At 44.6% G+C, this 23,477-nt stretch overlaps 3 protein-coding genes across 5 annotated transcripts in view; 2 read left to right on the forward strand and 1 right to left on the reverse strand.

Annotated features, from left to right (window-relative positions):
• Positions 1-1,279, forward strand: part of LOC127568733 (tigger transposable element-derived protein 1-like) — a 16,332-nt gene extending 15,053 nt beyond the window's left edge. For 2 of the 3 annotated variants that reach the window (XM_052012809.1, XM_052012810.1), the window contains exon 3: positions 1,055-1,278. The gene's annotated coding sequence lies outside the window, so the exon portion shown is untranslated. Of the gene's footprint in view, positions 1-1,054 lie in introns of all 3 variants that reach the window. The other variant, XR_007956061.1, reaches the window with a different exon arrangement.
• Positions 1-13,331, reverse strand: part of polr3f (polymerase (RNA) III (DNA directed) polypeptide F) — an 18,197-nt gene extending 4,866 nt beyond the window's left edge. The window contains exons 1-6 of the mRNA XM_052012811.1: positions 12,797-13,331; positions 11,055-11,172; positions 8,808-8,875; positions 7,180-7,247; positions 3,247-3,359; positions 765-908 (exon numbers count right to left, since the gene is read on the reverse strand). Coding sequence (XP_051868771.1) covers positions 765-908; positions 3,247-3,359; positions 7,180-7,247; positions 8,808-8,875; positions 11,055-11,172; positions 12,797-12,852 — 567 coding nt within the window. The 5' untranslated portion in view covers positions 12,853-13,331. The remainder of the gene's footprint in view (positions 1-764; positions 909-3,246; positions 3,360-7,179; positions 7,248-8,807; positions 8,876-11,054; positions 11,173-12,796) is intronic.
• Positions 13,332-17,037: 3,706 nt separating this feature from the next.
• Positions 17,038-23,477, forward strand: part of dzank1 (double zinc ribbon and ankyrin repeat domains 1) — an 85,613-nt gene continuing 79,173 nt past the window's right edge. The window contains 3 exon segments of the mRNA XM_052012149.1: positions 17,038-17,281; positions 21,976-22,129; positions 22,769-22,898. Of these exon segments, the coding sequence (XP_051868109.1) occupies positions 17,173-17,281; positions 21,976-22,129; positions 22,769-22,898 (393 nt within the window). The 5' untranslated portion in view covers positions 17,038-17,172.

Here is a 23,477-nt window from a genome sequence, read left to right on the forward strand (position 1 = left end):
CAGTGAGGCCTGCTGGTGGCTGCTCTTCCTGCAAGTGCTCACTCTCCCATCACAGCCATTTCTGCGATCTTTTTGTTCATTTCCAACTTATGAACTGTTCTCGGGAACAGAACAATGTCATAACCTGGGGACTGCCTGCAATCCTAACAGGCTGGCAGTTCACGCAGTGAACAGCAATTTGCAGATAGAAGAGAGAGCTGGGTCTCTTTCCAGCTGGGACAACAATCCATTCATACACCAGGTAGGTCCTGCATAGAATCCTCAAGGCCAGTGAGCTCGGGGATAATTTTAACTACATTAACCTGAATTATTATTCTCCCTGGAATTCACATGAATTTTTATTGATAGCAGCCCCTCCTCTGAGTCAAATGTTTCCAGATTCAGCTCTTTGAGACTGGAAAATTTTAAAAATTGGACCACATAGCTCAAGGGAGTGAAATCAGATGCATTGACTTGCATTAGACAATTCTATGCGTCAGTGAAGCATTTTGTATATCTGATAGCAAAGGGTCTCTAACATTTTCATCCAACTCTGTTGGAGCAAAACATCCAATAACAAAATTCCTAAAATTTGTCCACCTAATGATGTGAAGCCCATGTCCTTGTACCCTGCTACTTCAACATGCTGTTTGTTATATCACTTCTCCTCTACCTCCCTCAATCAATCCAAAAATTGTCAATCCCCTGTAATGCATGCATTTGACTTAAGTTAAGACCTGCCCCTCCAAACTGTACAGTTTACAGCATTGCAAGAACGACCTTACCTTATTTTGTAAGAACTTAAAGCACTGTTGGTTCAACACTTCCACAAACTCCGACTCAAAGTCCTGGTCACTGTACCAAGCTCCACCAGTCACAGATCGGTCTGGCTGCAGGTTATACAACATGTACACCTTTTTCTTTGACGCCTAGAATTGGGGGTGGGGGAAGATGAGAGTTTTACTTGCTCTTAGCAACAGGGCCCTATTGGCAAAGCAGTTATTTATCACTTAAACTAGCAGCTATGAAGACATTAAGACTCAAAAATAAATTCTCATTTCTTCATTGTCAACAGGCCTAAATTCTGGAACTCCCTTCCTAGTGGCACTGTGGATATAACTCCACCAGAAAGACACCAGCAGTCGAAGAAGGCAGTTCGACACCAGCGGTTTAAGAAGGCATTTCAACACCACCTCCTCATAAGTGAGGAAAGGAGCAGTAATAATTGATGGCCTTGCCAGCAACATCCACATGCATCAGTAAATTAAAAACAAAACAAACTATGTTGCAGACTGGTTGCATTTTTGAAAGACACCCAGGTAAACACTGTTGGAGTTTTGCAATAATTCCGTGGATTCCATGCTCAATTATCTGGTGCCAGTTACAAATCACCTGATTCTCTCTCCCACCTCTTAAGCTCAATTTCACAACCTACTAACATGGGTTGCACTCCTGATCTCTTGGCTAGCACCATAAGTGCTGCCTATTTTCCTTCTGTATTCCTGCTCTTTTTGGGGGGGGGGGGGGGGGTGGAGATGGAGAAAGAAATGACATCAAAATGCAAAATTCATCACCAACCAGATACACAGAACATGTTAATAATGAACTTGAAAAGAGGGGGAAAAAAGCTCTAAAAATTTCCTTTTAACAGGTTCCATTTAATTCAAATTCCATTTAACAGACAGCGAAACCAGTCCAGAAAATCACAGAGTGGACTTTAAAACATAGTTGATGTTTCAGGGGTTACATTTTGTACAACAAAGTCCCCTCTAGAAAAAAAACTCTCACCTTAACGAATGTACGGCTTTTAATATTTTTTAAAATGTACCTCCATAGAGGAATTTTTTGAAAATAATATTGCAATTACTTTCCTCACAGCTCTTATTTTCCCCTTGTATCCTAGGGATACAATAGGACAATTTTCAAAAACAGGAAATTGGAATTGGGGAAAAAATGTAGGACTTTGAAGAAAGTGGGATTAATGGGATAGCTACAGATACGATGGGTTGAATGGCCTACTTCTGTACTGTAAATTGAGAGATTTATTGCCTTCCCAAAAGCCACTGGGAGCTTATGTGTCAGGTCTAAATTGATTAAAAGTCATTCCATTTTTAAAATATATTCAGTGAATGAAAATATTCAGGTGTTAGGTAGGCCATGCCAACGATAAATTGAGGAGTGTCAGCCTAAGTAGATCTGAGCCCATAATCTAAACAGAATTTTCAGACAATACTGAGGGAGTGCTGCACTGTACAGTCAAAACATGCCTTCTTCGCATTAAACCAAGGGCCCATCTACAGTGAGATGGACTTTCCCTTTCTCCCTGGTGTCCAACATAGGACATAAAAGCAGGAATACGCCATTTGGCTCCTCATGCCTGTTCCAACATGCAATAAGATCATGTATAATCTTTTCCCTTAGTACCACTTTCCTGCATTAATATCCCTTGATACCCCTAATATCCATCCATCTCTGGATGTCTGAGACGTCACTCCTCTTGGATAGAAAATCCCAAAAATTCACCTTCTTCTGGGTGAAGAAATTTCTTCTCAGTTCTATGTGGTTGACCCCTTACTTTAGAGACTACAAACCATGGTTAGAGACCCCCAAGCCAGGGGAAGCATCATCCCTACATTTACACTGTCATGTCCCCTAACAATCAATGCACCCACAATCTCCATAATTTCTTCAAACCCTATGATGCAGATCATTGGATCTTGGGATGCATCACGTATCAGTTCCCGTAATTTCTGATACGAATTTATTTAGTAATGCTAATTTCTTTGAACCACTAATTCATTCTATAGTTTTCACTATTTCCAGGAGGTTTTCTGTGTCTTCAACCATAACAGATACAAAATTTGTTTATTTCTCTGCCACTTCTTTATTCCCCATTATAATTTCCTGTCCCAGTCTGCAAGAAACCCACATTACTTTAGCTAATCTTTTTACACATCTATAGAAGCTTTTACCATCAGTTTTTATGTTTCTCACTGGACTTCTCTTGCATTCTACCTTTCCTCATCAATGCCTTGATCCTCCTTTGTTAAATTGGTCAAGACTTATTCCTCATAAAACCTGATCTTTTGTTTTAGTGCTACTAATCACAATGCTGTCTGTGGTAGATGCCCTGCACAAACCAAGTAAAATGGTGAATATATCCAAAAATGTAAAATGTCTCTATTTAAATAGAAATTTTGAGAGATCTCAGTGAAGGATGGGAAGGTAGAGAACATTGTGTCCAACCCAGACTGCTAATATACTCACAGCCACAGACTTCACAGCTTTAATTAGCTTTTTGCTTTCCATGTTCTTCAAGATTTTGTTGATCTCTGTTAGAGGAAGGTTGCTCTTGTATCGAATATCTCTGCTCCATATACCTACAAAATGAAAGTTCTGAATACTGAACTGGAGATACAATTTTAAGCACAGGTTCAGTAATTTTCCAGCATTGACTATTTTAGATCAAAGGCAATTTATTATAAGACAACATGTTATGAATTCTTATCGGTATTAACCATAACTTAGCAATAACAGTGTCAGAGGATGTGGGTTCAAGTCCCACTCAAATGACTTGAGCAAGCGGACCTCCTGTGGTTACTATCAATTGCCCTCCGTCACACTGAAGGATATTCATGACATAGTGCAAGACCAGTACACAGTGAGGGAACTAACATAGTAGAGATGAGCAGCTCAAAATTGGGTTTTCATACAAAACTGCAAGCAATCATGAAGAACTGTACTCCCCCACAATCTGTAGCCATATGGTCTAATATATCCTTAACTCTACAATCAAGCCAGGGTACAAACGAGTTTCTATGAGTGCAAAATAATATGCCAGGAGCAACATACCCAAATGAAGTGCCAACCTGGTGAAGCCTCAACATAACACTAAAACAATGGAAGCAGCACTGAAATGAAATCAGATTGATGTTTAGAAGTCCTGAGAATGGTGGTGCACAATCAACTAATTTTACAGGGCAAGACGACTCCACGAATATCCACAATAACTGCAGAAAACAATGGTCCTGAAGCAGAAAGTGCCAAGTACATGATTCATCTTGATCTCCACCCTCAGGGTCAGATTCCAGCCAATTCAATTTACTCCACATGACGTGAGTAATGGCCGAGTGTGCTGGACACAGCAAATGTCCTGACAACATCCCAGTTTCTGTGCTGAAGACTTGTCCTCTAGAATTAACCATACTCTGAGCCAAACTTCACCACCACAGCTACAACACTAGCACCTGTCTGACAACGTGGCAAGTTTCTCGGGTATGTCATTTCCACACAAAGCAGGAGCCATCCATTCCAGCCAATTTCTGCACACCATCAGCCTATACTCAATCCAGTGACGGAATGCTTCATTGAAAGTGCTAAAAAGCTATCACCATTCACCAATAACTTGGTTAGTTTAATAATAGTTCAATAAACTTCATTAGTTTAAGTCCAGCAGGACTACCCAGCTCCAGACTTTGATGTGACCTTAATCCAGATAAATATAAATTGAATTCCAAGTAAGGTGAAAGTGATTGGCCTTGACATCAATGCAACATTTGACCATGGAGCCATCCTGGTAACACTGAAGTCAATGGGTTGCAGGGGCAAAATTCTGCACTGAAATCAGACTTGTACCAAAGATGGCCATGATTGTTGAAACTTAATCTCCTCCTCCTTCTCAGGGTTGTGCCCTAGGCACAACCACCTTCAGCTGCTTTATCAAAGACTTTCCTTCCAGGAGACCAGAAGTGGAGATGTTTGCTGATGTGCTCTGTTCCAGTACTAATGAAGCAGTTCATGCATACATGCCAACACCTGTACAACACTCAGGCTTGGGTTGGTGTGTGGTGCGAAAGTTATTCTTCCTCCCCTTTCTTGGCAGTTCCTCCGGATCAAGAATGACTTAATTCTACTCCAGTTTTGTGGGTTCTGGGGTGGCTAATGAGGTCAACATGGGAACCACAGTCTTTCACAGATGCATCAGGTGGTGAATGACAAGGCAGACAGGCTGGTAGTTTGTGAGGTGTTCCACCTCTTACTCAGAACCTCTATGTGCTCCTAATCCATATCCTCGAGGTCCTATATGTATCCTGAATGCTCCTTTGCACCTTGAACAATTATGGCCTAAAGATTCCCAGGAGTCAGGATGTTTAATATCATTTGCCATTAAATGTCACTTCCAACAAAAAACACTTGATATTCAGCAGCAATGCCACAGACGATCAGTTCAGCCAACTCCCCAAAGATTTTTCAGGATCCAAATCAGATGTCAGGACAGTTTTAGAATACATTCCACAAACACTCAGCAGCATCCTGCACAAAGCACCCAAGTGACTGACACCCTAACTACCAATTTAAAAACTCACCCTCTCTGCAAAGGTACACAGAGGCTGAAGTGTCTGCAACCTGCAAGTTGCATACACTAGTTCACTAAGGAGCAAAACACTCTGCTACTAGACAAGTCCCTGCACCTTACTTTTACGACTCATTACACGTCTAATAACTTAATGTGCCAGTAACTGCCACCATTAAGCCATTTCGACTAATCTGGTAACCTGCAACCAGTGTTCTTTTCTCTCCTGATCTACCCAGGTTGTCTCACCCCCCCCATTCCCCCCCCTCCCCTTTCCAAAGCTCCCAGCCCTCACTTACCCAGTTTCATTTCCCTCTCCCCGCCTGGTTCCAAATGCCCATCATTCCTCCCTTTTCTGGTTCCACATCAGATTCCAGAATCTGCAGCTTCTTTTGTCTCCACCTTCCAGCTCTGTCTCTACCACCACTCCCCCCCCCCCCCCCCCCCCACCTGGCTCCATCTGCCCATCAACCCCCACCCCCCCTCACCTGGTTCCACCTATCACCTGCCAGTCCCTGCCTGCCTCCTCCCTCCCTCCCACACTGGTTATCTCTCCTCTGAGGACACTCTCAGTCCTGATGCAGGGTCTCAGCCCGAAACCACCATCCCTCTGCCTTCACAGATACTACCTGAGCTGCTGGTTTCCTCCAGCACAGTTCGTTTTTTTTTGTTCCTGATTACAGCATCAGCTGTCTCGTGTCTCAATTTATCCTATTACAAATGCTCCCTTAATTCTACACGTCCTTCCCCCACCTTCCCTCCTACTGAAAACTAACTTGTACCTCTCTTTCCCAGTTCTGATGAAGGGTCGCAGACCCAAACCATTGACCATTTCTCTTTCTGCAGATGTTGCTTGAATTGCTGAGTTTTACTAGTATCCAAAACAAAACCAACAAATCCTGGAAGCACTTAGCTCAGCTCCCACCCACAACAAATGAGGTAACTACACTGGCAAATGCACAACCTGAAATTGGAATAGTAAGTTTGAAATGGGAAAGGCAGATAAAGGAGATGATATTTTGAACCATTCCCTCCATTCTTTTTACAACCATCATACCCAAAGATGCAGAGGGGGAAAGATGTGTAAGTAACAACAATGGGACTGTTCTAAAGTGTCTTACAAACCCCAGTCAATCTCCCTCACCGATGAAATCGAACAGCAAGTGCTCCCAGGTACATTACAGGCAGCCCCCAGGTTACCACAGGGTTGCGTTTCTGAGGAGTCTTTGCAAGTCAAGCATGAACAAGAGGGAGAGTGTGACAGAAGCAGCTGTACAGCTGCGATAGGAGAGCAAACAGGTGCAGGGAGAATGGCCACCAGCTGACCTCACTGTCTCAGTGAGGGAGTGAGCGAGTCTGCTCAGTGCTCCCAGCTCTGCTCAGCTTGATGCCATCGTTGGGGGGGGGGGGGGCGGTGGTTGTGGGGGTGGATGCATGGGGAGAGAAGGCACATAGAAATACCCCATTCCCAACCGGCAGAAGATGCCTGTAGCTCCACAACAGCCAGCATATCCATCCCGCTGGTTTCTGAAACCCTCATTTGTGTGTACAGGCTATCCATAAGTCAGGCATTTGTAACCCAGGGAGGACCATAGAGGCCAAGTACAGGACAAGAAGAATGGAAAGTACAATGATATCCCAGTAGAAAACTTTCAAGGCTGGTGCCCTTGGGCCTGGATCCTGGGGAGCAGGGGTCACCACATGCAATAGTCAGCAGAAGGAAACTTCCCACTTCCAGGTGGCTGTGGCCCCTGCAGGATTTGAGGAGGAAGCACAAGGGAAGAAGCTAAGAAAACAACCATCATCTTTTAAGCTGTTTGAGAATTAGTTTGAAGATTTTACTGTACCTTTATTTCCAGCATCTTCAATGATTTGATAAACCAGCTTCTCCTGGTTGTCAGATCCCTTCATTTTGCTGATTCAAAGAAAAATTATTACAAATTATAGTATAGATTTAAGTGTAGAGTTTAAAAGTCTAAAACAAAAAGGGTCAGTAATCCTCAAATTAGTGGGTTACTGTTCTGTGCCATGAATTCAGACTGACACAGGATTTGATCTGTCCTGTTTTTTTTTGTTTTAAAAGACAGTCTGAACTGCAAAACATTTGATTCCAGCTGTAGGTTATAAAATGATGAATAAGACTGGAGGACTGAGAGAAACAAGTACTTTTGCGATTTTGTGGTAATTCACAGTGTGAATGCAACCACGGGGTGACAATGCTACGACCGAAAAGGAATTACGATCGCCTGAAAATTCCCGTGAAGAGCGGTACAGGGTATCAAGGAGGGCCTGTGGTGGAAGGGGATTGGGGTCTTGATACCAGAGAAGATGCAGAATGCCTGTCAGAAAAGCATTCCTGGAGAGGAATCTGGGGAGAATAAAATGGGATGGTCTGAAAATCAGTAAGGATTTGGCTGGACAAAGGGTTTGGTTCCCAGCTGTATGACTCTCTGATAAAGGTGCTGGAAGGATTTCCTCAGACACAAGGACAGAATTCAAGATTTGCAACAGGTCTGGTGTTGACTAGGGTTTCCATAAAATGAAGGAGAAAAACTTTGATGGAAAATAGGAACAGAACTTATTTACTGAAGGCAGCAATGTCTCGTGAAGAAAACCCATTGAACTTCATAATTTCTGAGTACCAATCGAATATAGGTTACGGTTATAGGCTATCCATTAAATGAAACCAGCCCTTGGCCTCAAATCACATTCCTGGCAATTCAGTCCTATAATACAATCTGTACAAATTCTTTCTGGTATTTATCCTAAATTTTCCCTTATTAACCCTGTATCTGTGATGGTCCTGTCTAGTTAGTTTAAGGAAGCAAGGATGAACTGAATAACAATGTCTCACCTCACCCTTCCCACCTCCGGTTATCCTAGCATGCATGTACATACTAGCAAGGATATGGCAGTGGCACATTGGTTAAATTATTGGATTATTAGTGCAGAGACCCGGACTGACAATCCAGAGACCCAGATTGACAATCCACAGACCCAAGTTCAAATCCCACCATGATTCAGTTAATAATCTGAAGTTTGGTGCAAGTACTAGTGTTAGTAATGGCAACCACAGAAACTACAGTACTGCTGCAAAAACCCATCGTGTTCATTGATCCTTCAAGGGAGGAAATATGCCATTCTTACCCAATCTGGCCGATATGCCACCCACCATATTTGGGTGACTGAAATGGCCCCGAAAGGCACCCACCTTATTAAAGTCAATTAGGGCTGCACAACAAATGCCAGCCAACCCAGCAATGCCCAGATCCTGAAAAAATAAATGAAAAAAAAAATTCATGCCGAGACTGTTTGCAAGGCAAGAAGATGAAACCAAGAGACCAAAGGTCTGAATCACTTCCTGCTGTAAGTGTGCATGGTCCACAAGAGAAAAGTCTAAATGCAAGTGATACAAAGCTGGTCCTTTCCTGACTGTCCCAGAGATCAAGTGGAAGAGGCCACTGAAATTGCTCACCTTGCAGTCTGGGAATCTTTTATGCGGTAAAGGAGACCAGCAGTACCTCTCAGCAGATCTAGCTGGCCCTGAAATGATTCAACAATTATTTTAATCAGTCTTCCCGCCTGAAAAGTAATCAAAATCTCAAAGTTACATCAGTATAATTAAAGTTTACAGCAACGTTACAGATCTCACATACCTTTGGCAAATCGTGCTCTTAAAGATAAAATACAAAAGCATTTCTGCTTTCCCCACCACTCAACCCACCTAACCATACCAGACAGATTAGGGCTTCATAAACAACGAAGAGCCAGCACACAATTGATTAGAAAAGCATTGCACTCAGGTAGTTGGATTAGGCATCCAGCAGCACAATGCTTAATTCAGAAGGCCACAGACTTCCAACAAAGCATGTATTTATAAAGACTAGTGCAACAGAATATTCCCAGGTGCTTCACTGGAGTGTTACCAAACAAGATTTGACTCAGAGACTACACAGAGACATTTTATAAAAATATAAAGAAAGTTTTAAGAAGCATCTTATAAAGGTTTGAGGAGACGGAGAGATCTACGAGTGAATTCCTGAGCACTAAAGGTACTCTTTCCACCTAGATTAGGAGAGATAAGTACGAGAGGACATGGCTTTAGGGTGAAAGGGGAAAGGTTTAGGGGGAACATTAGGGGGAACTTCTTCACTCAAGAGTGGTGGGAGTGTGGAACGGGCTGCCATCTGATGTAGTAAATGTGGGCTCACTCTTAAGTTTTAAGAATAAATTGGATAGATACATGGACGGGAGAGGTCTGGAGGGTTATGAACTGGGTGCAGGTAAATGGGACTAGTGGAATAACGTTTTGGCACAGACTAGAAGGGCCGAATGGCCTGTTTCCTGTGTTCTATGGTTCTGATAATTAAAATCAAGTATGTTCAAGAGTGCAGAACTGAAGGAGCTCATCTCTAATTGCAAGGCTGGGGGAAATTAGAGATAGGGAGAGGTGAAGGCATTGAAGGATTTGAAAATAACAACTTTAAAAGAATTACACAAAGTGGTGCTTAACAGAAGCCAGCAAAGCAGAGTGCAATGGATGAACAGGAATTAGCATGATCTGGACAGGAGAGCATTGAATTACCTCAGGCCATTAGAGGGAAGAATGAGGAAGGCCGGCAGGGAATATATTGGAATCTAAAAAAAGGTTAACAAGATATGGATGAGGGTTTCAGCAGAAGAGCTATGTCAGTGCCCGAGTCAGGTCCTATTACCAAGAAGGAAACAAACTCTTACTGACGGTTGCTCTCATGTTCAAATGCAGCATCAAATTTACAAGTAATCAAGGAGGAAGGATGGTGTTTGTAGCAAGCACAATGATGTCAGTCTTCCCAATATTCAGTTGGAGGCAACAATAGTCAGAAAAGCAGCCAGACAACTTATCAACACAGAATGGGTTGATAATTGCTAAGAGTGCAGAAATGGGTATTAGCTCCATGCAAGTGAAAACCAATGCTATGTTTCTGGATGATGTCAAAGGACAGTGCACAAATGAGAAATAGGAGGAAGCTATGGATTAACCTCGAAAAAAGCAATGGCAGGAAAAATTTCTTTCCAGCTTTCTGTGGTTGACAACTCCCGAGGTCCAGCACATTTTGCATCTGTAGTTACAGATCTGCATTAATAAACTAATTCTCACTAAGATCTAAAATTAACTAAGAGCTATATTAATCTGTAGTTAATTAACCTACCAGTGCAACTTTCGTGATCTCAGCTGACAGCATTTCCGACTTATGGAAACTTTGGTGACCTGGGGAGTGTCTGTACTTTAAAAAGAATAGTGGAAGATGATCAGGGGCACTCTCTGTTGTCCAGCACTAGTCAGGTCCCAGGGATGCTAGACTAAAGTATTTCAACCTGTACATAGTTCCAAATTTCTCTCCAAAGACTGAAGCCCATAATCCAGGCTGACTCCCCAGTGCAATACCAAGCTGAGGCACCACCGTTCAGATAAGATGTAAATGCAGCCATGTTTGTCCTCTCAAGTGGGTGTTGTAAAATCACACAGAAAAAAGGGACGGGATCTTCAACTTTGTTCATCCTTAGCCAACACCTGCTTTTCCAGTTATCGCACTGTTGCTGCATGTGGTGCCTTGCTGTATACAAACTGGCTGTTGCAATTCTACAGTTCATAAACACTTTACTGACTGCATTAGTGCCAGAGGTCACAAATGCAAAACATACACACAAGTCATCCTATTATGAACATTAAATGACCTACTATTGAGAGAAGCCTGTTGATAACCATTGCTCTTTTCTGTGGCTCCACCTGCGGCATATCATTCTGAATAACCTGGTCCGTGATTCCTTGTGGAAACTGCTGGCACAGTTCTAAAATCCTGCGGGAGAAGAGAATTTTTAAAAGATGATCAAACAGAAGGAACAATTCTCCAGTCTCACCCAAGTCACAAGGCATCATTAGCTGTGCTCCAGAAATCTCAACAAAACTCGGCTATATGGAACTATCACAAACTTAAGTGATGAAAAGTAGGCACAGTTTATAGTACATGGCAAAAATTGGAAGGAGGTCCAACAATACATCATAAAACACATACATAAAACTAGAACCCGACCAAAGTTGGATCAACTCTGATAAGGACACATCTGTAAACCAAAAGCAGACTTTCAAACCCTGATAAATCCATCATCCTACAGTTCAGAAATCCTGATGGTTCGGCATCTGGCTCACCAGGTGCTGATTCCTGTTCTCCCTTGGACAAACCAGACTCTGGATCCTGCACTCCCTTCAAACTTACTGGGAATTATACTACTGTGTAATGACTAAAAAAGTGAATTAAATGCATGTTGGGGTACTAATAGCGATGAAGTGCAGTAGTCCAGAAAATCAGCCAATTCAGCACCAGAGTAATGAAATTTTACTCAACTACAACTGAAATAAAGGTGGGTTAATGGGGGTTTGTCTATCAGAGTGGTACTTAGAGGCATATGCTACATTAATGCCAGTTTAGCCAGTCCTTTGTTGTTCCCTCACAGAAAGAGGTATAAATGCAAATTGTCCTATTAGGAACATTACTATTGAGAGAAGCCTGTTGATAACCATAGCTGTCTTCTGTAGCTTGACCTGCGGAATGTCACAAGGTGCAGTTCACCTAAAACTCATTACTTAAGCTGCATTCTTAGCTGACGTCTACCTCTGTCAGTAGGAAGTATTATTTTACATTAATGGACATCAGCTCTTCCAGCCAGTCATAGAACATTACAGCACAGTACAGGCCCTTCAGCCCATGATGTTGTGCCGACATTTTATCCTGCTCTAATAACTATCTAACCCTTCCCTCCCACATAGCTCTCCATTTTGCTATCATTCATGCATCTAAGAGTTTCTTAAATGTCCCTAATGCATCTACTCCCACAACCTCTGCCAGCAGTGTGTTCCACACACCCACCACTCTGTAAAAAGCTTACCTCAGACATCCCCTTATACCTTCCTCCAATCACCTTAAAATTATGCTCCCTTGTGTTAGCCATTTTTGCCTTGAGAAAAAGTCTCTGACTGTCCACTCGATCTATGCTTCTTATCATCTTGTAGATAGGAGAATTAATGGCCTCATTTTTTCAAACTCTGCTCAAAGTTTACAATTTGCCTCGTCATGGTTATACATCTGGCAGATTCTCCAGGTGGTGTCAAGTGTGACACCAAACCATTAACTTTCCAGAATTAGCATACCAAGTCATAAATTCAGCATAAACACACTATAACTAATGCACAAGGATTCCTGCTGAGCAGATTTGTTTGAAATAAATTCGTGAAAGCTGAATTTGTGGATTATAGACAAAGCTGCATCAATCCAGACAAGTCCAAATTAGAAGTGAATGGACACTGTATAATGGAGCACATTAAAATTTTGTTTCTACAAAAGCAAAGCATTACAGATGTCAGAAATATTTTGCTGTTCATTTAATATATCATACAAGCCCATTCACACAAAAGCAAACGTTCACCTGTTTTCCAGAGTCACAGGATCAGGAGCTTCTTGCTTGACTTTAACGTCTGCCATGGTTTCACGGGTTGGGCATCACAGGAGTGGGCAGGGAGCCGCCTCTGGGGCTGGTCGGGGCCGGGGCTCGTCCGGAGGCGGAGCGGCTCCGAGGGTGCAGCCGCCTCAACAGCTGCTCTGGAAATCGGGCTGCAGCCGGCCCTGGGGACAGCCGCTCACGGCCCAATGTGCCTCCCTCGCCGGGTCACTGCCCCCGTTCCGTCCCGAACCACTCGGCCGGCCAGTCCCGTCCTGGCCGGGGGGGCCTTTCCTCTTCCCCGGCTCAGCCTCCTCACGCCAGGGACAAACCGGGCGTTCGCCTGCCAATTATTTCTGCCCTTCATCGCAAGCAGCCGGGGGGGGGGGGGGGGGGTGGCGAAGCCCGGGCCAAGCAAGTGTACCGGTGCAAAGGTGGAAGGCGGCGCGTTATTCTCCCTCCCGACGAGCTCTATTCGCTCGCAGCCCCCTGGCATTCAGCGGGGACTACTGTGTGTCGGGCCTCGGCAGCCTGTGCGCAGCCGTGCTGGTGCCGGAGGGGCGGGGTCCCGCAGATCCGGGTGGGGGCGGCGCTCCCCCCCCCCCCCCTCCCTCCCCTCCCCCCCCCCTCCCTCCCTCCCCTCCCCCCCCCCTCCCTCCCTCTCCCTCCCCAACCCCCTCCCACCCTCTCCCTCCCCAACCCCCTCCCACCCTCTCCCTCCCCAACCCCCTCCCACCCTCTCCCTCCCCAACCCCCTCCCACCCTCTCCCTCCCCAACCCCCTCCCACCCTCTCCCTCCCCAACCCCCTCCCACCCTCTCCCTCCCCAACCCCCTCCACTGCAGTGGCCATTGTAATTGACTTGTTATTGTAAACTCTACCGAGCTACAGTTTACAATCTTTGTCTTGCGTGTCATCCAGATAAATACCCAAATAGATTGTTATTTCACTATTTTAGATGTTAGACCATAAGATGTAGAAAAAACCATGATACAAAGATGAACTGGAGAGTTCTCCACATGCCCAACATTCACCCCTCAACCAACAGCACTGAAAAGCTGGTCTTCATTGCAGTAGTATTTGTGTGAACTTTTCTGCGCAAATTGGCTGCCACATTTCTTACATCATAACAGTACTCGGCTTGGGATGCCTTGCAGTCATGCAAAGACCATAAGATATAGGAGCAGAATTGGGCCATTTGGCCCATCGAGTCTACTCCACCATTCAATCATGGCTTTTTTTTCTCTCAACCCTTTTCTCCTTCCTTCTCCCGAAAACCCTTAACTTCTTTTAATAATCAAGAAGCTATCAATCTCTGAATTAAATACACCCAACGACATGGCCTCCACTCCATGGCAACAAATTAGACCAATTCACCACCTCTGGTTGAAGAAATTCCTCCTCGTTTCAATTGTAAAAGGATGTTCCTTTTACTGATGCTGTGCCCTCAGATGCTAGACTCTCCTGCGAATGGAACCATCCTCTCCACATCCACCCTATCCAGGCCTTTCAGTATTTGATAGGTTTCAATGAGATCACTCCCCCCCCCCCCCCCCCCGCCAAACACCATCGAGTGCAGGCCCAGAGGCATCAAATGCTCCTCATATGTTAAGCTTTTCATCCCCAGGATCATTCTTGTGAACCTCCTCCAGGGCCAGCACATTTTTCCTTAGATACGGGGCCCAAAATTGCTCAGAATATTCCAAATGCAGTCAGACCAATGCCTTATTATTGTCACGTGTATCCAGATACAGTGAAAAACCTTTGCTTTGCATGCCATCCAGATCATTTTAATACACAAATAGACTTTTATTTCACTTTTTTAAATGTTACACAATAGTAATAATAATGTTTCCAGTGAGCTCAGTGAGTTTAAAGGGAGCAGGCAATAAACACTCCAGACAGATCATTCCAAACGTAAGTACATCAAGGGTGTACAAAGGGAAAAGCAATAACAGAATGCAGAATATAGTGTTAGAATTACCGAGAAAGTGCAGTACAGGTAGACAAATAAACTGCAAGGGCCAAAAGACAGTCTTCAAAAGAAAACTGTTTACATGTAACCTCTCTAGAGTAATCCAACAGATACCATTATCTTTAAGAGTGCATGTCAAACGACATAACATCCATTGATACTTTAAGGGCCATCAAAACTAGCAGTTGGATCTGGAGCTTTCTGATTCTGTACCATTGTAACTACACAGGAAAAGACAATAAATAAATTGATCCTCATTGAAATTGTTTGTTTCTGACTTAGAGAAAAATTGGTTTATGGACAGTTCTTAGGAACAGCCCAAGGTTATGGATGATGTGTGGTTTTGAGAAGGACAAATGGGGGAAGAATTAAATGTGAACTGTGCTGGTGTACCTCTTTCCCCCAGCCCCTCGAGCTGGATAATCCTTTCAGATTAAGGTTTGATCTGAATGGTTTGAATTCCATTGGATTCTCAAAGGCACTCCTTTCTTCTCTTCCCCTCATCTCACCTACCATCATCCCATTCACACACTAGAAATATGGGCTGCCTCCTTCCTCCTGCTCTAACCCCCATCCCACCTGCAAGGGAAATCCCACTAGACCAGAGCTCTGACCTTGATCTCCCCGTCCCCATTCGTTCTCCAGAGTAGGATGCCCTAGCCACGCCCCCTTTCCTTCCTCCACCAATCAGGATTTGAATGTTTCGCCGTTACCGAACTCAAAGTGCGCAGGCGCGGTTTCCATGCGCGCCGTTGCTGTTGTCCTAGTAAACGTCCATTGGATTGGCGTGGGCAGTTGCCAAGCTGCGACAGCCAGCCAATCAGTGGAGTCGGGGACGCGTTGTGCGGTTGCTCTTGGTAGCAGAGCGGAGGTGCGGGGAGTTGTAGCCAGACTGGCGGGGGGCTGGCGACTGGCGACTGGCGACTGGCGGGGGAGTGACTGGGGGCTGGCGACTGGCGGGGGGCTGGCGACTGGCGACTGGCGGGGGAGTGACTGGGGGCTGGGGACTGGCGACTGGCGGGGGGCTGGCGACTGGCGGGGGAGTGACTGGGGACTGGCGGGGGGCTGGGGACTGGCGACTGGCGGGGGGTGACTGGGGGCTGGGGACTGGCGACTGGTGGAGGGCTGACTGGGGGCTGGGGACTGGCGACTGGCGGGGGGTGACTGGGGGCTGGGGACTGGCGACTGGTGGAGGGCTGACTGGGGACTGGCGACTGGCGGGGGGCTGGCTGGGGACTGGCGACTGGCGGGGGGCTGGCTGGGGACTGGCGACTGGCGGGGGGTGACTGGGGGCTGGGGACTGGCGACTGGCGGGGGGTGACTGGGGGCTGGGGACTGGCGACTGGTGGAGGGCTGACTGGGGGCTGGGGACTGGCGACTGGCGGAGGGCTGACTGGGGGCTGGGGACTGGCGACTGGCGGGGGGTGACTGGGGACTGGCGACTGGCGGGGGGCTGGCTGGGGACTGGCGACTGGCGGGGGGCTGGCTGGGGACTGGCGACTGGCGGGGGAGTGACTGGGGGCTGGCGACTGGCGGGGGGCTGACTGGGGACTGGCGGGGGGTGACTGGGGGCTGGGGACTGGCGGGGGGTGACTGGTGACTGGTGGGGGGTGGCTGGGGGCTGGCGGGGGACTTGTTATCCCAGAATGTCACAGAAATGATCACAGAAGACTCATCATAAGAATTGGTACGATTCACCGTGTAATGGATAATTTGAAACAATGATCAACAGTCATTGGGCTCATTGAAAATCACAGGGTATTTTACTAATCTTATGGTTGGGATTACTAGTTATAGAGCTACTGATGATCTTTGCAGTTAATGGTGATCATTTGAGCTTTTAATATTAAGTGTTATTGATAATTATAGTCATTGGAATTATTGATAATTGAGTTATTAATCATTTACAACGGAATAATACAGAATATTTTGCCTTAAGGAATTGATGATTAAAAGAATTAGATTTATTAATTATCATTGAAGTTAGTTATAATTATTGAGTTTTTAATTGCTTCTTATCATTGTGGTATTAATGTTCTCTATTATTATTAATGCTGTGATTTTTAATGTTCTGTAGGCTTATTTATGGTAATATTGATAAATATGGGTTAAGTATAATTATTGGTTAACTAATATTAATAACCATCCTTGTTATAACTTGGGGTCATTTACAGTTTTTATGTTAATTGCTCATTTCTTTAAATATTTGGATTTTAGGGTTTGTTAGTGACATTGTTTCTTTGTCAGCAGCATTCTGCAGCATTTGTTCTCTGCCCGGGCTGTGAGACTACGAGTGGGGATAACTGTGGTGGTCTCTCTGACTTTTACCGAGCCGCCTCTGTTGTTGGTGCCTCTCCCTGTTGGTGCCCACCCCCCCTCCCCCCGGAGGTATGACAGCCGGATCCATTGCTGTGCCACACATCATCCCGCTGAGGGTCCCTCTGCAAGGCAAAGCCAAGCATGAAATCGATACCAACACACCCATCGGAATCAAATCAGGTAAGATGTTTATGGAACATAATGGGTTTAAAACGGAAGATGAGGCAATCCCAGAAATATAATGAAGGGCATTCATATGCCTTCAGTAGCATACCCTTGAGTCAATCTCCATATTCTTTTCTAGCCCCATGATCTCTGTGATCTCTGCGCTCCTCCAATTCAGGCCTCTTCGTCGTTCCCATTTTGGCATCCCTAAATGCTGGAGTTTTTGCCTGAACCTTCCTACTCTTCTACTCTTCTTTCCTCTTTTAAAAACATCTTCAAAACATGCCCCTTTAGACTCACCTTTGGTCACTGTTCCTTGTATGCTCTCCTTTGGCTCAGTGCCACGTTTTGTCTGATCATGCTTCTGCGAAATTCCTTCAGTCATTTCAGTAGATTAAAGCACTATGAAGTTGTTTTGTCTCATTCCCATTTCTGAATGCTTGCTGCAGTTGGTGGCAAAGATTAACAGCAGGTGATGGATGCACTGCCCAAGCAAGTCAGCAGTGTGATTTCCATCTTGCTCCCTTAATTGAGCTCCATTATTGGTGCCCAGTAGCTGCAAAAAGAATGTAAACATGACTATGGACTAAATAAGTTATCATCTATGGCTCTATAGTAGTACTACACTTGGTGGTAAGCACAGAATCTCGACTGTCAGTACATTGCTGCTGTGCTTAGGGGCAGCCTTTCAAGTCAGATATAAAACTGAGGTCCTGTCTATGCTTTTGTGAAGTGATAGATCTCATGGCACACATTTAAAGAAGAGCAGAGGTGTTCTCTCTGACCATTAGTTATTGATGAGCTAACACCTTAAGAAGATTTTCTAGTCAGTTCACATTGCTATTTTGTGGGACTTTGCTGTGGGTAAACTCTAATAATTTGGTAAATCAGTTTATTATTGTCACATGTACTGAGGTACAGTGAAAAACTTTGTTTTGCATGCCATCCACGCAGATAATTTCATCACATCAGTGCGTTGAGGTAGTACAAGCAATAACAGAATGCAGAATAAAGTGTTACAGTTACAGAGAAAGTGCAGTGCAGGCAGACAATAAGGTGCAAGGCCAAAACGAGGTAGATTGTGAGGTTAAGAGTCCATCTTATCATACAAGGGGACTGTTCAATGGTCTTATAACAGCGGATAGAAACTGTTCTTGAGCCTGGTGCTACGTGCTTTATCTGGCATCTGATTGTTCATAACTCCTGATGATCTGCCTCACTCATTAGTCCAAAATGTGAGCCAGAGGTCCAGATCAGAAATGGGTGTGCGGCCAGAGCCAAGGGTCCAGAATGTCGGTCAGGTGGGCTGCCAGAGCGGGGTTGGGGTCCAGAACACCAGAGGTCAGGAACGTGGGTAATTTGCAGCTGGAGCTGGGGTCTGGAGTGCTTGTTTATTTCCCACTCCCTTTAAGCCTACTGCATTCACTGGAAACTTTATTATACTATTGTGTAACTGCTAAAAAATGTGAAATAAAAGTCTGTTTAGGTACTAATACAAGTAACATCCAGTAGTCCACAAAATCTGCCAGACTGGCACCACCGAAGTCCCAATGGTGCCGGTTTATTGGAGTTTTACTGTATTTTTAAAATACAAGTTCCATTTCTGCATGGTGATGCAGCAGTTAGCGATGCTGCCTCATAGCTTCAAGGACCCAAGTTTGTTCCTGACTTCTGGTGCCATCTGTGTAGAGTTTGAACATTCTTGTCATGTCCAAAAAAACAAGTTAGACCATAGGGCCTGTATTGTGCTGTACTGTTCTATGTCCTTCGGCCCGCAATGTTGTGCCAACCTTTAAACCTCGCCTAAGACTATCTAACCCCTTCCTCCCACATATCCCTCTATTTTAAATTCCTCCATATGCCTATCTAGTAATCTCTTGAATTTGACCAATGTATCTGCCTCCACCACTGCCCCAGGCAGCACATTCCATGACCCAACCACTCTCTGGGTAAAAAACCTTCCTCTGCTATCTCCCTTGAATTTCCCACCCATTACTTTAAAGCCATGTCCTCTTGTACTGAGCATTGGTGCCCTGGGAAAGAGACACTGGCTGTCCACTGTATCTATTCCTCTTTATATTTTGTACACATCTATCATGTCTCCTCTCATCCTCCTTCACTCCAAAGAGTAAAGCCCTAGCTTCCTTGATCTCTCCTCTTAATGCATACTCTCTAAACCAGGCAGCATCCTGGTAAATCTCCTCTGCACCCTTTCCAACGCTTCCACATCCTTCCTATAATGAGGCGACCAGAACTGGACACAATACTCTAAGTGTGGTCTAACCAGAGTTTTATAGAGCTGCATCATTACCTCGCGGCTCTTAAACTTGATCCCTCAATTTATGAAAGCTAACTCCCCATGAGCTTTCTTAACCACCCTATCCACCTGTGAGGCAACTTTCAAGGATCTGTGGATATGGACCCCCAGATCCCTCTGCTCCTCCACACTACCAAGAATCCTGCCATTAACTTTGTACTCTGTCTTGGAGTTTGTCCTTCCAAGTGTACCACCTCACACTTCTCCGGATTGAACTCCATCTGCCACTCCTCAGCCCAGCTCTGTATCCTGTCAATGTTCCTCTGCAATCTTCGACAATGCTCTACACTATCCACAACACCACCAACCTTTGTGTCGTCTGCAAACTTGCCAACCCACCCTTCTACCCCCTCATCCAAGTCATTAATAAATATCACAAAAAGCAGAGGTCTCAGAACCGATCCTTGTGGGACACCGCTAGTCACAGCCCACCAATCTGAATGCACTCCCTCCACCACAACCCTCTGCTTTCTACAGGCAAGCCAATTCAGAATCCACATGGCCAAGCCTCCCTGGATCCCATGCCCTCTGACCTTCTGAAGAAGCCTACCATGTGGAGCCTTGTCAAATGCCTTACTAAAATTCATGTAGACCACATCTACTGCACTACCCTCATCAATCTGTCTGGTCACCTCCTCAAAGAACACTATCAGGCTTGTGAGACATGATCTTCCCTTCACAAAGCCATGCTGGCTGTCCCTGATCAGACCATGATTGTCTAAATGCCTATAGATCCTATCCAACAGCTTGCCCACCACAGACGTAAAGCTGACTGGTCTATAATTCCCTGGACTATCCTTACTACCTTTTTTGAATAAAGGGACAACATTTGCCACCCTCCAATCTTCCGGTACCATTCCCGTAGACAACGAGGACTCAAAGATCCTAGCCAACGGTTCAGCAATCTCCTCCCTCGCCTCGCGGAGCAGCCTGGGGAATATTCCATCGGGCCCCGGGGACTTCTGTCCTAATATTTTCTAACAGCTCCAACACGTCCTCTCTCTTGATATCTACATGCTCCAGAACATTAACCTTACCAGCACTGTCCTCAGCGTCATCAAGGCCCCTCTCCTTGGTGAATACTGAAGAGAAGTATTCATTGAGGACTTCACCCACTTCCACAGCTTCCAGGCACATCTTCCCACCTTTATCCCTAATCAGTCCTACCTTTACTCTAGCCATCCTTCCGCTCTTCACATAAGTGAAAAATGCCTTCAGGTTTTCCTTAACCCTACTCGCCAAGGCCTTTTCATGTCCCCTTCTTGCTCTCCTCAGCCCCTTCTTAAGTTCCTTCCTTGGTACCCTATATTCCTCAAGAGACCTATCTGATACTAGCTGCCTAAACCTTATGTATGCTGCCTTCTTCCTCCTAACTAGATGTTCCGCCTCTCTTGTCACCCATGGTTCCTTCACCCTGCCATTCTTTCCCTGCCTCACCGTGACAAATTTATCCCTAACATCCTGCAAGAGATCCCTGAACAACGACCACATCTCCATAGTACATTTCCCTTCAAGAATGTCATCCCAATCCACACCCTTCTGAGACCCTTCATCTGAACTACTACCCTTCATCCCTTCTGGACTGGGATCCAGATGAAGGGTCTCAACCCAAAATGTCAACTGTCCGTTTCCCTCCATGGATGCTGCCTGACTCACTGAGCTTCTCCAGCAGCTCGTTTTTTGCTCCAGATTCCAGCATCTGCAGTCTCTTGTGTCTCCCCATGACCACGTGGGTTTCCTCTGGTTGCACCAGTTTCCTCCCAAATTTGTCTAGTAAATTAACTGGCTACTGTAGATTAGCCATTAGCAAAACGAATTCAGGTAGTTGATGAGCTTGTGTGAGAGAAAGTGAGTTGCAGATGTATGGGGAAATAAGGAGAGGAGGATTGGGACTTAATGGGATTGCTTCCCTGGGAGCTGACATGAACCTGTGGGCTGAATGGCCTCCTTTATAAGAAATAAGATTTTCAATATTGCAACATTTCATTGTGTGTAAAGCTTTTAGGAATGTTCTGAGGTTTTGGAAGGCACTGTGTAAGTACAAACATTTTGTATTTGAAATACTATCTGCCACCATCTTACAGGAACAAAGCCTGTAAACAGAACTGAATCAGTGAGGTAGTTGAACAGCTTGGTTCCCAATTGCCTCTTTTACCTTGCAAGTCAAGACTTGGATAGTAACAACAAATAAGAAAAAAGTTCCTCGTTTTTCAAAAGCCTTCAGGGTCTCGATTCCCTCTATTAGGTTTCTCCCTAACTTGCATTGCCACTTTCTTTGCTCTGAGGAAGACAATCCAGCTTTCCACTTGAATGTGGCCAGAAATCTTGTGTGTTTTTTTTACAGAAACATACTTCTTTCTTAATTTTGTTTTTGACTGTTTATATGTAACAGACACTCCTGATGTGGATGTGTACTACACCGTAAATGGCAGCAGACCTCAACCCCTGAAGAAACCAAGCTATGGGGACAGCTCCACCTTCAAGTACAGAAAACCATTCACCTTGTCTGCAGGCAAAAGGACTGTTAAAGCTTTGGCTGTATCCAGGTAAACCTCCTATGTGTCCATCCTGAGAAGATTTTTTTCCATTGGATAGTAGTTTAATTGGATCTTTTAAAAAAAAAACTAAAATTGTTTGGAACAGAGGAAGCCCATTATGCCAGACCTATAGAATTAATCCACTCCCTTGTCTTTCTCTATAACCTCTGAACTCTGCACGTACCTGGTCCTTTAAGTATTTTTTCCTAACTTTTTTGTTCCAACAAGCTTCTAACACTCTTTTAAGCAGTGCATTCCAGATCATAAGAATTTGCTGAGTGGTAAAAGAAACTAACTCTGATTCTTTTAGATAATTACCTTAAAACTTTACCCTCTGGTTATCAAGAAATCATTTCTCCCTATCCATGCTGGGGCTTTTGAACACTTGCACTAAATCCACGTTTAGCCACATCTGCCTTCAGGAGAGCAATCCCACATTCTCTAGTTTCCCCACTGCTTTTAAAATTTAGTTTAAATTACATCTCCCCTTTCTTCCTACAAAATATACTATTGCACACTACGCTGCATTAAATTTCAAATAACATCATTTTATTTGCCCATTTCACTGCTTCCCCCATGTCTTAGTGAAGCATTCTACTATTTTTCTATTACTATTCTGAGTGCCTGTGTCATCTGCAAACTTTTTAGAGATGGCCGGGAGAGTGCTGTGGTGACTAAGGTGTTTCTTGTGGAGTATGTGCAGCCCAGTGCAGTGGAAGTATTAGAGGATGATGAAGAGAATTTCCTCCAAGATTATAAAAAGGAACTTTCTAGACAGGTGAGCACATGTAGACATGTATACTAGCTCGATTTCATTCACAAAATGCTGATTGAGACTCAGAGTTTCTTCCACAGTTTTGTAAAGAATTAATAGATTCGTGGTGACGTTCTTCCTTCCAGCTTTACCTTGCCATTTGCCTACAACATTAGTGTGATGTCATGATCAATATATGGATGGCTAACTGCATAATCTATCAATCATAATATTAGAATATTGGAACAAGAATAGGCCATTTAGCCCCTCAAGCTTAATCCACTGTTGGATTATGGCTGATCTATAGCTCTGGAGACACACAAGACTGCAGATTCTGGAATCTGGAGCAATAAACAAACTCCTGGAGGAACTCAGCGTGTCAGGCAGCATCTGTGGAGGGAATTGAACAGTACACATTTTGAGCCAAGAACCTTCTTCTGGACTGATCCATTTGGACGGCTCCAAATGTCAACTGTCCACTTCCCTCCACAGATGCGGCCTGACCCCTTGAGTTTCTCCAGAAGTTTTTTGATCTGTAAAGTCTGGTTGATTTACTTGCCTTACCAAACAAATCTGTCAGTTATCTTAAATTTTGATGGATCC

This window comes from Pristis pectinata, chromosome 3, assembly GCF_009764475.1.
Source record: "Pristis pectinata isolate sPriPec2 chromosome 3, sPriPec2.1.pri, whole genome shotgun sequence".
Taxonomy (NCBI): domain Eukaryota; kingdom Metazoa; phylum Chordata; class Chondrichthyes; order Rhinopristiformes; family Pristidae; genus Pristis; species Pristis pectinata.